Source organism: Monodon monoceros, unplaced genomic scaffold, assembly GCF_005190385.1.
Source record: "Monodon monoceros isolate NGI ecotype Baffin Bay Population unplaced genomic scaffold, NGI_Narwhal_1 Super_Scaffold_2, whole genome shotgun sequence".
NCBI classification, from domain to species: domain Eukaryota; kingdom Metazoa; phylum Chordata; class Mammalia; order Artiodactyla; family Monodontidae; genus Monodon; species Monodon monoceros.
Genome location: NW_021703776.1, coordinates 59,879,287 through 59,893,525, shown reverse-complemented (window position 1 = coordinate 59,893,525; position 14,239 = coordinate 59,879,287). Strand labels below are relative to the sequence as shown.

At 54.6% G+C, this 14,239-nt stretch overlaps 1 protein-coding gene and 1 pseudogene across 3 annotated transcripts in view; both read right to left on the bottom strand.

Annotated features, from left to right (window-relative positions):
* The window catches only part of MINDY4 (MINDY lysine 48 deubiquitinase 4), a 113,784-nt gene that overhangs the window by 996 nt on the left and 98,549 nt on the right, over positions 1-14,239 (bottom strand). For 2 of the 3 annotated variants that reach the window (XM_029233195.1, XM_029233196.1), the window contains exons 16-17: positions 10,226-10,406; positions 9,580-9,652 (exon numbers count right to left, since the gene is read on the bottom strand). In XM_029233195.1, coding sequence (XP_029089028.1) covers positions 9,580-9,652; positions 10,226-10,406 — 254 coding nt within the window. Of the gene's footprint in view, positions 1-9,575; positions 9,653-10,225; positions 10,407-14,239 lie in introns of those variants that run through there. The other variant, XM_029233194.1, reaches the window with a different exon arrangement.
* Positions 958-3,021, bottom strand: LOC114901463 (annotated as a pseudogene).

Genomic DNA, 14,239 nt, shown 5'->3' with positions numbered 1-14,239 from the left:
TAGTCCAATTCCAAAATTAAAGTTATTATAGGTGAGACCAGCACTTGATTTTAATACATGGAACTAGTTTTCTAAAAACAACTCAGAGGAATCATTTATAGCAGATGGAATATTTCTGAAAAATCTGGCATTAGGCGTATTATACATAGACGTACATCCTAAGATTATACAAACTAGGAAACAGCTGTTGCACACCTCAACAGCAGTACTGGAGCGCGGACTTTGAGACTGGGGTTTAGAAACGCTTCCCAGGGTGTGGGGTTTGGGGAGGGAGCAGACATTTTCAAAACCTGAAGTTTTTCTTCAGGACTGAAGTCAAAATTGTAACTGCCACAGAGGAGGAAAACAGGGATGCTTTCACTTTACTTGTACATCTGTGCTGGAAAGTCCAGTACAGGCAGACCTCATTTTATTGGGCTTCACTTTATCGCTCTTCACAGATACTGTGGTTTTGTTTTTTTTTTTTTTTACAAATTGAAGGTTTATGGCAACCCTGTGTCAAGCAAGTCTATGGGTGCCATTTTTCCAACAGCATTTGTTCTCTCTGTGTCTCTGTGTCACATGTGAGTAATTCTCGAAGCAGTTCAAACTTTTCCATTATTATTAAATTTGTTATGGTGATCTGTGATCAGTGATCTTTGATGTTATTATCGCAGACAGATTACAACTCACTGAAGGTTCAGATGACAGCATTTTTAGCAATAAAGTATTTTCTAATTAAGACGTGTACATTGCTTTTTAGACATAATGCTACTGCATGCTTGACAGACTACAGGATAGTGTAAACATAACTCTCATATGCATTGGGAAACCAAAAATTTGTATGACTCGCTTTACTGCACTGGTCTGGAACGAACCCACAATATCTCTGAGGTCTGCCTATATCCCTGAGATTGGACCTGCTGCAAGAAGGGAGTGAACAGGTTCTCCCGAAGTAAGGCTGCTGCATTTCCCAATCTAATGCTTAGAAGCATCAAGAAGTTTCAGTAGTGGTTCGCCATAAAGCCAACGCTCTCCATCTTCGTGAATAACCTAGACCCCCACTGAATTTCTCTCTATTCCTTCCTCAGGCTTCTGCTCTTTGTCTTTCTTCTCGCTTGTGCCTTGCTTCAATGGCCGCATCAACGTCTCTGATGTTTAGGTCGAGAGAGAGACAGCCTTGCAGAGGCAGTGGGATTCATACTCTGTTCTGTTCTTCCAACCTACTTCCCTCCTGATTACCAGCAACTTCTTGGTCTCTGTAAAGACTGTATGACCCCCTGTTGAGTATTTTGCATATTTTACACCATTCCATTTCCCTTCAAGTGAGCAAAAAGAGCTGTCATTTGGAGAAGAAAAAATCTTAGTGGTAATTCTGTGCAGGAGTAGCATGGGAGACGATATTTGCATATAGCTCGTTTGGGAACAATTGATATGTGCATTCTCTTCCTAGCTCCACCCATGGCGCTGTAAGGACAAGCCTTCCATAACCACTGGGGAATGTGAGAATGTTAACAGTTGTCATAGTCTAGACACAAGGCACAGCCCTGCCCTATGTTGTGCACGCCAATCAACATCCCACGAAATTTTCATCTGGTCCATATATGAATGCTGGATTGCATCTTCTCGTTAAAACACTCAGCAAAAAAGGCTGAGATGGGTGGATGACGGAAAAGTTGCTCAGCCACGAATGTTATACTGTTTCAAGAAACTAGTGCCTCTAAAACTAGCTCTCTGTTCTCTCCAGTGTCATTTGGCAGTGCCTCATGAGGCTGCAAGGTCTCACCCAAAATGCAGTTGTGTGGCTTTTTGGCAACGGATCCTTTGCTTCCTGCATGAAAGTCTGAGAGCTACCATTTGACCACCTGAACCATTTGGTCCCTGGGATCCTTCTGGTCACAGATACTCAGAGGCAGGTCTGGATGTGCAAAAAGTTTGCATATATTTCTAGAAGAGGGCTTCTCTCAAGAGTAATTGTTGATAGAACTACCTTAGTAAGATCCATTCCAAGCCTAACCTGTGATAAGAAATGTGTGATAACCTCTCGTGCTCATCCATGGACCCTGCCTCTGCTTTATCGTCAGTCATATCATGTGCATCGACATGGTCAGCGTCACTTGTTCCATTGGATGTGGAAGAATTAAGTGATTCTTTGGAACCTGGGTGCTTTAGACTGTTTCCTGTGTGTGTCAGCACCGAGGCAGATCTAGAGGAATCTATTAGACGCTTTGGGGTTGAACCACTTTGATGGAATCCATCAGCATCATAGCATTCCTCACTGCTCGAAGGAGAGACACTGGGATGGTAGGTATCTGGAGACAACTTGGCAACCCCGGGAGAAGTCAGGCTGCTCCTTGGTGAGTGCCCACTGCCTGCACCGCTGCTCCTTGGTGAGTGCCCACTGCCTGCACCGCTGCTCCTTGGTGAGTGCCCACTGCCTGCACTTTTGGTGCTAGAGCCTGATGATGTCTCAGGGCAGCCAATATAGGTTCGGCTGGTGGGGAAGACACATGCAGCTCTGACTTGCACAACTGAGCAGGTTCGGGAGGTAAGGCGAGCTGGGAAGGCACTGAGATAACCACAGGTTCCAAGGGAGTAGGTGGACCTACAGCATCTACTGGGTTAACAGCACTTTAGCAACCTGTAGCAACATAAGACAAAGCCTTAGTGATTCTACCGTGCAACCTGAGGTTTTCAGTTTTCTTGCTCTGTTCATCATTGTTGCAGTTTTGAAACACATCATTGAAAAGCTTTTACAGTAAGTCCCCTACATACGAACCTTCAAGTTGCGAACTTTCAAAGATGCAAACGTGCGTTCCATCCGCGTCAGGCGTGAGTGAAGTTGCAGCTTGCCCTCCGTCTCCTGTTGCTGACGATCCTTCAGCTCTACCATCTCCCACCTCCTCTCCCTCCTCCAGTCAGTAACTCGTCTTGCCTGCTCACCCGACGCCAGCCCGTGTGCCAGCTGTTGTACTGCACTACTGTACTTTTCAAGGTACTGGACTGTAAGCTTAAAAATGTTTTCTTTATCTTTGTATTTGTTTGTTTTTTATGTATTATTTTTATGAAAAGTATTATAAACCTATCACAGTGCAGTACTATATAGTCGACTGCGTTAGTTGGGTACCTAGGCTAACTTCGTTGGACTTAACGAATGCGCTCTTGGAATGGAACTCGTTCGTATGTAGGGGACTTACTGTCCTGTTAAGATTTGTAGAGGAGTATCAGCCTCTGTAAGTTTCCTATCAAAATCTTAGACACTAGGGACACATCCTGAATCCAGACATCCAGGGGTGGCAGATGGAAGAAAGAGAGGGGAGTAACATTCCCACCCACAGCCTGGCTCCAGACAGGCACCAGGGACGCAGGTTTGCGAAGACCGAACTACTGCCCAGACCAGTTTGGGTTCTTGCCCCCGGTCATGGAGAGAAGAAGGGGGAAGAGTCAGAAATAGAGCAGACTTCCTGTATCCCTATAAGATCCACCCTCAGCCTGGCCCCCAAGGCCCTTCCCTTATCGTCCGCCTCTGCCCACACTGACAGGCAGACAGAAGTTCCTCCTGTGAGCTCCCAATGGGACAAAATTGGGTTTGGCTTCAGTGCAGGGGTGAGTTTTATTCATCTGCTGCTAGACGCCCAGGTCACAGCAACAGTCACCGAGCCCCAAGGTCAGGCTGGGAGGCTTATGCTACCTGTGAGGCTTCTCACAGAGGTAACTAACCTACCCAATCCTGGACTACAGGTGCTGAGGCAGGGAGAGTATCAGAAACACAGAAAGAAGCAGTTCACAACTACAAGAGGAAATCAAAGCACAGACGTTTTGAAAGGGCTGAAATGCTGGGATACTGTGCTTATTTAGGGGATGAACGGTTCCCCCATAGGAACGGTTCTGAAAGTCTATGGATCAGTTACAAGGATGAAAAAGAAGAACTCTGCATGTGCAATCAGGGGCTGATAGAGAATGGGGAGGGGTGGAATGGACCGGTTTCTGAGTGCAGAGGCACCGTCAAGGCTCACTCAGCTATGCTGATGTAGAGGAGGCTGAGGGTGTGAGAGTTTAGAGCAGGGTTCCTCAACCTGGGCACAGCGGACATTTTGATCGGGATAATTCTGTTGCGGGGGGAGGGTTGTCTTGTGCATTGTAGGACATCTGGCACCCTCCCGCAAACTAGTGACAACCAAAAATGTCCCCAGACTTTGCCAGATATCCCCCGGGGTGCAAAACTGCCCCCAGTTGAGGACCACTGGCTTCGGGGTTGAGCTCAGCGAAGATGCCGTGGTCCCCAGAGCTGAGGTCAGCTCAGCGTCATGGGCAGGCCCATCTCTTGCCCACGACTGAATCCCTTGCTTCCCCAGCAGCCATCACTGCATCAGAGCAGCAGTAACCTGACTTCACAGATTTTCAACATGATGTCTCGCTGTATCAGCAAGGAGAAGAGGGCAGGCCTGGTTTTAAAGCCACCAGAGCTGACCAGCAGAAATACACCCAAGCACTTCTCTTACTCACTTTGGATTTCCAGACAAGTACCCTGCGTGCAAGCGTCCTGTCCTGCGCGCCAGCTGCTGGCAGTCAGAACAACTACAGAATGAGCCCCAAGGCCGTCTCTCACCTGCGAACCTGGCCGGTTGCTGCGCCCTCCACCTGGAAGGACCATCCTCCCTCTCCACCCCTCCTCCTTCAGGGTCAGATCCAGGAGCCCTCCTTCCGGAAGTATCCTCCCTCAGCACTGCTGTCAGGCTCTCCCCGGCCATGCTGTCATGGGGTCTCCCTCTCCTGCTAGACTGTGAGCCCCTAAAGGGCAGAGCTGGTCTCACTTGCCTCTGTCCCCTCAATGACCTCTAGCTCCGTGCTGGGCTCTCAGGGATGCCGCTGAGGGAACACACCCTCTGTACACGCCCTGCCCCTCGTCAAGCCCAGGCACCAGAGGGAAAACCTGAGTCTTCATCACACTTCACTCTCCCTCCCCTTTGACCCCGGTGGTCACCGAGCCCTGTCCATGGCCCACCTCTGCTCTCTCGTCCCTTCCCCTCTGCCTCCTCCCATACTTCCTCCTCCCCCCACTTGCCTGTGAGTCCCCTGAGGTCTCCAAAGGAGAGGGAATGCTTCTACATCTCCTCTCGACCTCATAGCAGCTCAGGGAAGGCTTCGTTTTACCCAATCGACAGATGGGGAAACTGAGGTCCAGACAGAGCCAGCCCTTCCAGAGGTCGTGCCACGTGACGGCAACAGAGCCAGGACGCAGCTGGGGTCTCCAGACTCCTGCTGGGTGCTCGGCTCCGCACAGTGGCGTTGCACGTGCCATGAACAAGGCGCACCAGGGGCGGCTGTGCGCGTGGGCTGCAGGCGGGGGACTCACAAGAGGGGGGCTGGGCAGTGGGAGCACCCAGGAGCCCTCCCCCAATGGGTGAGAGGCACTGTGAAGAGGGCATCTGGGCAAGAAGGGTGTCAGCAGAGGCGTGAAGCCTGCAGCAGACTCCTCAGGCGGGCAGGCACACAGGTGTGGGAGGTAGGTGCCCAGCTGCAGCCCCTCAAAGGCACCGTTTCCAGCTGAAGTTACATTTTCAATTTTTTGTCTGAGCCTTCAAACAGAAACATCTGTCGCCCAGGCCCAGGCCCCGGTTATGAGTTCTTTCCTCTCTTCTCTGGCCTGTTGACAACCCTTTCATTTTCTCCCATTCTAGCGAGGCTGGAAGCTTGAGAGAGGTCACTGTGTGTGTCTTCTTTGGAAATGACCATAAATGAGTCTTTTTTTTTTTTTTGCTGAGATGGTCAGAGGACAGAGGAGGGAGGAGGCTGCGGGACAGACACAAGCGAAGATAACAGGAGCTTCTCTGAGATCGAGGTGTGCATCACACCAGAGAGTGGAGACAGCACGGGGCCCGGGGATGGTTCAAATTAGGATGCTCTTCTCCAAAGGCAAAACTGGCAGTCTGGTCTTGTGCACTGTCACCGTGGCAACAAAGCCAGGCGGCGGGAAGTCACACTGCCTGCTCAGTGACCTTCCACTGGGCTGGGACAGCACCGGCCTAAGCCCCAGGCCCTGAACTGCTCTTGACTCGAGGTGTGGCCTGGCGTCAGACCTCCACTCCGGCGACCCCATCTGTAGAAGGAAGGGCCGTATCGGGAGGTGTCCAAGGGCCTTTCTGTGGATCCCAAGCAGGTGGCCAGGTAGCCAGGGATGTGGCGTGCTCCACGTGGGTTAGCGTGAATGTCAGAGGTTCTTATGGGGCAACAGAGGTGGTTTTGAGGGCAGGCGGCGCGTCTCTCCCTGGATTAGAACAGAGTTGATTCTGAACTTGACTTCTATTTGACTGTGAACTCTGAGAGCAAGAAGCGCGTCTCGTCCAGCTGCTTCTTCCATGGAGTCCAGTCCGGGGGTTCCATGAGGTTGAGGTGATGAGAGGGAAGCCCCGCCAGCCCGCAGGTGAGCCTATCCTGCCATGAGCGCTCGGCTGCTTCTCAGCGGGTGCCTGGACTAACTGGCCTTGGAAATGACCTGAGCTCGGGCCATACGCCCTTCCTGTCAAGGCAGCAGGACTTATCCCCCAAGAGGCAGGGCCCCAGCTTTAGCGGGTCTCTCTGACCTTGAAGGCTACTTTCCCAAGTTTCTCCCTTTGAGCTGTTTGAGAATCTGGGATGAAAACAATACGCAAAGCCTTTGTAATCCAAGCCCTCGGAACAGGATTCCAGGAGGCTGGGCCTGCTGTTTCCCATTACAGTGGGGTATGTTATCTGATGGGTACAGAGGGGGAAAAACCCTGCGTTCCCACTATTCACTCACCACTCAGCTTTCCGGGAATGAGGCTGGGAAAAGTCTCACCGTGTTAATTGCCCGGATGGACCGAGCCATCAAGGTGGAGCAAGTGATGGGGGGAGTAGAACTGGTTTCAGCAAAGTCCATGCAGGGGATGCAGCACTCAGACCTGGGGGGGGAGGGGGGCAGGGGGCAGCCAGCGGAGCCAGGAAGGAAGTACCCCGGGTCTGGTATGTTACAGCAGACCAGATGCTGGAGGGTGAGCATCTCACCTGACATCTGACTTTCACAAGGCACCCAGGGAGGGTGAGGGAGAGGTAGGCACCGCCCTCACCAGCCACCAGAACATCAGTTCTCACAGTGCCGTCCCAGGACAGCAGCACCAGGAGCACCAGGGAACTCTTGAGAAATGCAGATTCTCAGGCCTCAGCCCAGACCTACTGAGCCAGAAGCCCCAGGGGTGGGACCCAGCAATCTGTGTTTTACCACACCCTCCAGTGGGGATGCCTGCTGAACCCTGATGATCATGCTCTAGCAAATCTTCCCAGTGGGTGGCCGTAGACAAATACAGACGTGCCGGACCATTGATCCCCTCAGCCATCAGGGAACTGGGCAGAGTCTGGGTCAACCAGAGTCCCCAAGCCAGTTGTCCCTAACTCTGTGTGTTGCCCCAGTACGATGATTTACTATCTGTGCAGAGGAGTAGGAAACACTGCTGGAGGAGATGCCAAGGCTCAACCTTGCCCGAGCTCCTCCCACGACAGTGAGCAGGGACAGACAAGGGCAGGGTAGGGACTCAGCCTGGACCGCCTGCCCCAGGCCGAGGGCTCGCTCCCTGATGCGTGCAGCCTCTCCAGATCATTTCACATGCCGTCATTTTGCTGGTTCATTTCATGGCACACGGCCCCGGGGACAGGGGTAGGTTCTAGGAGAAGGGACAGCTGACAGAAGAAGAAGAGGTGCTCCAGGCCCACGTTCACACTCAGATGTCTCTGGACTGAGCCCCCTGACAGATCAGAGCCCCAAGTCATTCTCAAGCACTTGCCAATTAGGGCTGAGCCCAAGAAGTCCAATCCCCAGGCCCCTGGGAGGTGCCTGGTGAGTCGAGTCCTGCAGCAGAAGCATTCTTGGGGAAAGAGAAGTTACTCCAGACGGGGGCAGGTGGAGAGGTCCGTGGTGGTGGGCCACCCCAGGGAGGGGCACAGAGACAGATGTAGGCCTTCAGCGAGGGGTCCCAGGGGTCCGGAGGCGGGGTGGAGCCTGTGTCCAGGGTGCGGTCCAGAGCCCTGCTGGGCAGGTCCTCCTGCAGGAAGGATGCCCTGTGGCCTCCCACCCCGTCCTGCAGAAGGTGCCAAGGCTGGTGTCACCTCCTTCCCCCATGCAGCCCTTCTCTCATCACTCTGAATGAGTGGCCCTTTGTACATGAAAGGAAAGCGACCTGCATGTGCCTTTAATCCTCCCGATGAAAGAAACGCCGGCACGTGACCCCACAGGAATGCTCCGTCCCTGGCCCAGTGGGCGGGCAGGTGGACGCGTGGGTGGGGCGTAATGAGGATGTCACGACGTCTCCTCCACGTCTCCTCCCTGGGGACACAGTCCCTGGGGACTGTGTATGTGGAGTCCTCTCTTTCTCTCTTTGGCTCCATTCAAGGGCTCACCTGCCCGTGGGTGGGCAGCGGCCCTAGACTCCAGGGGAGCCCCTTGGATCGCAGGCGGTCAGAGCCGCAGGGCCCCAGCCATGGCCTACGTCCTCCACCCCAAAGCCCACCATTTCACAAAAGGAAAACAGAGGTTCCGCCCGAGGTCACAGCGAGTCAGGAGCGGCTGAGACAATGTTAACGAGAGCGGTTCTCCGTGCTTGGTAATGTCCTGGGCGCTCTTCACAACAGCCGTGTGAGCCAGGCACAGCCACTGCCCCCATTTTACAGATGACAAAGGGAGGTACAGACAGGCGAGGTCCGATGGCTCCCAGCCAGAAAGCAACAAGGCCAGGATTCAAACGCCAGAACGCACGCTCACCACACTGGCAAGTTCTAATGCTGCCCCACTGGAATCCAGGTCTCCTCTCCACCCCCAGGCCTGCCCCTCCCACTGCGCCCTGAGGCCTCCAAGTCACCACCCAAAGGCTACAACCGCCAGTCCGCGGGGTGGGGGTGGCGGGGGCGGTTGCTGCCCCAGCCCTGGGGCCTGGTCAGAGAACTCCTATTCACCCGCCTCCCCTGGCCTGAGCCTCAGCTTCCCTTAAAGACTGAGGGCTGGGTGAGAGGAGCCAAGGGCCCCCGCCGGCAATCCCACTGCCTCTGGGGCACCTCCACTCAGTGTTCAGAGGGCCGCACCCGCAGAAGGACCGGGGCTGCTCCTCCCGCGTGAGGGCCGCTGCTCCAGGAAGCCACCTCCGAGCACACCCTGGCCGGCCGGGTCCTCCCGCCTTCCGATCCTGCCCGAGCTCCACCGCCACCACCAGGTAACCTCACTCGCTCTTCCTCCTGGGGACCTAACAGCACTCAGCACACCTGGCAGCTGCTGCCCGGAACGAGGGGGGCTCTCAAGAGGCACCAGCTCACCTCCACCCCCTGCCACGGGGCATCTTAGGGAGCTACCTGAAGACACGGCATCTCGCAAACCGCACACGTCTCCCTGGGCCATGGTGACCACAAAATGCCACATACAGACAAGCCCCAAGCACTGTGTCTTTGTAGTCTGCAGGGGTCCTACCGGCCCCTCACCACACCCCTCCTAGTTGGGACAATCCAGGAACCCATCCCCCTTCCTGCAGGCCACTCCCAACCACTGCTCCTCCCAGCCACTCAGGCAAGGCCCCAAAGCCACAGATGGGCCTGACTCACTTGGTTCTGATGCACAGCTCCAGGGGAGGGACGAGGTCGTTGTCTCTGTCCTCAGGGACGGTCTGGGTGGTGTCTGGGGAGCGGGGAGAGAGAGGCACATGCTCATCAGCCCGGGGCCCACGTTCACCCCAAGGTCAGCACCAACAACCCTACTCCTGGGACCTGACTCTTCCGGTACCTGCCCCTCGTCTCATCTTATTTGGACCCTCCCTGGTTCCTGCCCATCGGTTCTGACCTGGACACCACAGGTGTCCCTGCTCACTGGCCTCCCACCTCCAGTCTCCACCCCACCCTCCGGCCCCCTTTCAGCCACCAGAATAATTCTTTCTAAAAACATGTCTGAGCCCACCACTCCCCTGCTCCAGAACCTTCCATGGCTCCCCACTGCCTGGAGAATAAAACCCAAACTTGTTGCCGTGATACTGTCTACTACGTAGTCTCAACCTCACCTTGTACCCTTAAGGACATCAGCTTCTCAAGGCCCAGCTCTGGCCCCCTCCTGCAGGAGGACCTGCGCACACTCGCCCTCTGATCCCCCAGTCTGCATTGTTCTCTGGCTGCCCTGACTGGGCGTGCTAAGGCCGGCATCCCCGACCGGTCTGGAGGCTCCCCGGGGACGGACAGGGCAGGCGGGGAGGCGGCGCACCGATGGTCAGCCGGATCTGCTCCTGCTGGGTGGCCAGGCCGTCGTAGTAGTACAGGTCAAAGAGCCTCTCGGCCCTCCAATCTTGCAGCAGCTCCAGCTGCAGGCTGAAGAGGACGCTGAAGTGGCTCTCACTGCACACCACCCAGATGGGGAACCTCGGGGTCTTCAGGAAGCAGCCGACCTGGACGAGGGAGAGGGAGCAGACAGAGGTACCTAATACCATGCGCCATCCCCAGGGAAGCGGGCCAGAGCATCTTCTGTCCAACCCCAGGCCCAGGCTGACCTCAGCGAGGCCCCGTTGGGGATCCCAGACCCTGTGTGAGGCTGGGGCCCCGTCTGTGGCTCACTGACACAGAGCTGTCCCTGCCCGCTCAGCCCGCTGCTCGCAGGGCCGTTGCCCCACAGACAGTCACATGGAGATACGCTGGCCTGAAAGCCGGGAGTCACCCCCCCGTTCACCTCCCACATCCAGCTGGTATGTGGTGCTTGCCCACCCTGTTCTCCAGGCCCAGCCTCTCCTCCCCAAGCAATGACCTCCTAGCCGGCTCTTCCATCCCCTCCCCTCCCCAGCCACAGCCACACAGAACCCCTCACCGGTCCTCAAACTACTCCAGCACGGCAAGCCTCATGCCTGTGCGTTCACTGTTCCCCCGTACACCTCTCCTCTCCTAGGGGTCCTGCATCGCCCAGATTACCCAATGAGAGGGCACGCATCATGTCCCGCTTCTAGGCCTAGGTACTAGGTGCTAGGTGCCCGCGCTCCTCTGCTGCCGTGCATCACTCTGCCTCACCATAAGCACGTGCGCCTGCCTCTGGCACGGACTACACCCTTAGCCCAGAGCAGGGGGTGTAAGTCAACATAAGCAAATGTTTGACGCCTGAAGGTCCTCGCGAATGAAGCGGAACTGGAGCTAGGACTTTAGCTTGAAGACAGGTGGGCCTGAAGCCACAGGGGGAAGGGAGGGAGGGCCTCTGGGTGAGCAGTCTGTGGGTGATGCCCAAACAAATGTCCAGAGACATTCAGGAAAAGCGCAGGGCATCAGGAAAGAGCATGGGAAGGGGGGGATAAAGAGCTGGAACTTCCTTCTGAGGAGGGAGTCCTTTGGAAAGTTCCCAGCAGAGGACTTGCATGGTAGAGGGGTGTTGGGAGAAGGCAGATGCACGGAATCAGCATCAGGGCCTTCCTCTGGTTCTGCCTGCAGAGGAGAGAGGCGTGGCGCGGCCCTCCGAAGGCCTGCTCAGACGCCTGGCTGGTCTGCCCCTCGGTGGCCAGACCTCGACGCACTCTCTCGCTGTCACCTGTGACTCCCCACCCCGGGCCCTAGTTTATTCATTTCTGTACGTGCAGTGGGCCAGGCTGATTCGGCCTAATCCCCACCAGCCCCAAGGAGATGTTTGCATGCTCAGGTATTTACAGCCACAGCCTGTGGATTAAGGAAAGAATGGGAATTATTTTTCCAGTGGGGAGATGGGCATACTTTCTCTGGGGCCCGTCACAGACGAGTGGCCGGCCAGTCTTCCTCGGGCCTCTCAGAGCCCACCTGGAGCTGGGGTGTCCCGGACAAAGGGGCTGTGCTCCGGGGAAATGCTTGCTCGTGAACCTCCTACAGAGGGTAGCAGGGTGAACTTCACGAAGTGTTCACTGTCTCATTGTCCAAGCCCCCCACCTGCCCCCTCCACCTGGCCCCTTGGGCCCTCACCCCAGCCCCCTGTGAACATTAAAGTGTGACTCGCTCCTTGGTGGAAACGGGAGCGGGGGGGGGGGGGGGAGGTGGAATTAGTTGCCTTAAACGATGTGGCTGGACGTGCCTAAACCCCACTGCAAACTTGGCCTCCATTCCAGGTTAAAATTCCAGGCTTTTCTGGTGAGGGCATCACCTCGAACAGGGAGCCCTGAAGACTGGGAAGCCAGTGCCCATTCACTGCAGGAAAAAAGAGCCATGCAGCCCACCAGGAACAGGCGTCTGCAGAAACAGCCACCCTGAATTTTCCAGCAGAGGGACAAAAGGGCAGCTTGCCATTTAAGCAACAGTCAAAAGATTAAGGGCAAAAAAAGCTGCCCGGGGAGCTTATAAATGAGTTTTCTCATTCAGGAGCCCCTCCCCATTGGGTGACATTTTCCAAAGATGAAATTCACTTCCTTTGGACTCTCGGGGTAGCTGGCCAAAGGCCTGGGGTGAGGAAGGAGGGTGGGTGGGCACATTTCCTCCAGCACAGCCTCTCTCCTGGTGGGTAAACGTGCAGCACAATCAGGGATTAAGGTGACCCTTGAACAACGTGGGTTTGAACCGTGTGGGTTCACTTACACACGGATGGTTTTCAACAGTAACGACTACAGTACTACGTGGTCCGTGGTTGGTTGAATCACCGGATGCAGAAGAACGGCGGATACGGAGGACTGACTGTGAATTATACGCAGATTAACGCCCGTGCTGCTCAAGGGTCAACTCGTACTTTTACCTGGATGCTTAACGTCTTTTGCGGGAGTGAGGTGTGTGAATGCCCCCAACCCAACCATGGACTGCCAGCTTCGAAGCCCTAATTTAAAAGGACCAACATTTGATTGCTGGCAGAGCGGCAGTCTGTCATCTCCAAGGATGACATCCATTCAACATGAGTTATACTTTGGTCCCAGGGACCGTGTGAGACAAGGGGTCGGTGGTGAAGTACCCTGGAATGGCCTGTCCTCATGGGGTCAGCCGCTGAATGAGGAGGAGATAGTAAACAAAGAATCACACAGACACATTTGCACCACATTTCACTGAATCTAAGATGCCATCAGAGCCACCGTTCTTTTTTGTATCCCTAAGAAAGGACGCAGCCTGGCGATTAAGGCCCGACACATCATCGACTGCATGAAAAACTCAGAAACGTTCAAAATGTGGGGCACGTTTGCATCTCAAAAGCAATGAAATGGGATGCGTAAAACCGGGAGGAGGCCTGTGAAGGAAAGAACTAACATTCTATGATGGAGGATGACAAGGTGGGCAGGGGACCACGAGTGCAGACCTCTATTGAGACAGAGTGATGAGGTCAGGAAAGGCTTCCCTGAGGAAGTGACAGTGAAGTCAAAACGTGAAGGGAGGGAAAAGCCGGGACAGGATGCAGGGCCTTAAAGGTCATGGGAAGGTCTGGATTGTAGTCTCTGTATTGAGTTTGCTAGAGCTGAGTAACAGAGTTCCACAGATCGGGCAGCTCAAACAACAGAAATTTATTTCCTCACAATTCTGGGGGCTGGACGTCCCAGATCAAGATGTCGGCAGGGTTGGTTCCTTCTGAGGCCCCTCTCCTTGGCTTGTAGATGTGGTCTTCCCTCTGTGTGTGCCTGTGTCCTAACCTCTTCTTCTAAGGATACCAGTCCGCTGGATTTGGGCCCAACCATATGACCTTCTTTTACCTTAATTACCTCTTGAATGGCCTTATCTCCAAATACAGTCACACTCCAAGGTACTGGGGGCTAGGACTTTGGTAAATGAATGTTGGGTCGGGGGAGTGGGGGGAAACGGCACAATTCAGCCCATAACAATCTCAGAGGACTGGGAATGCATAGAAGGTTGTTAAGCAAAGGAACGATGTGACTGATCTACTCTTTTAAAGATCCCACTGGCTTCAGTGAAGGAACAGGATTGGAAGGAGGTGGGGACAGGAGCCAGAGGCCAGCTGGGCCATCACATGTGTCCCGAACAGTGATGCTGGTGGCTCGGATAAGGGTGAAAGTGGACAGACTTGAGAAACAGCTTCGGGAAGGAGCCCCACGACCTCTTGATGGATTGAATGCGCTCCTGGTTTGAGTAACTGGGTAGATGGTGCTGTTTGCAGAGCTGGACAAATGGGAGGAGGAGGGTGGTGCTTACAGAGCTCTCCCTGCCAAGCTCAGCCTTTGCCCAGGTCCCTTCCTGAAGGCAGCAATGAATGGGGAAGCCGTGAAGTTAAACTCCCTGTGCCTTGCTGTCCTCCCCTGGCCTCTCCGTCCCCCATCACCACTGCCACCACAAGCCAGGAGGGGCTGGTCTC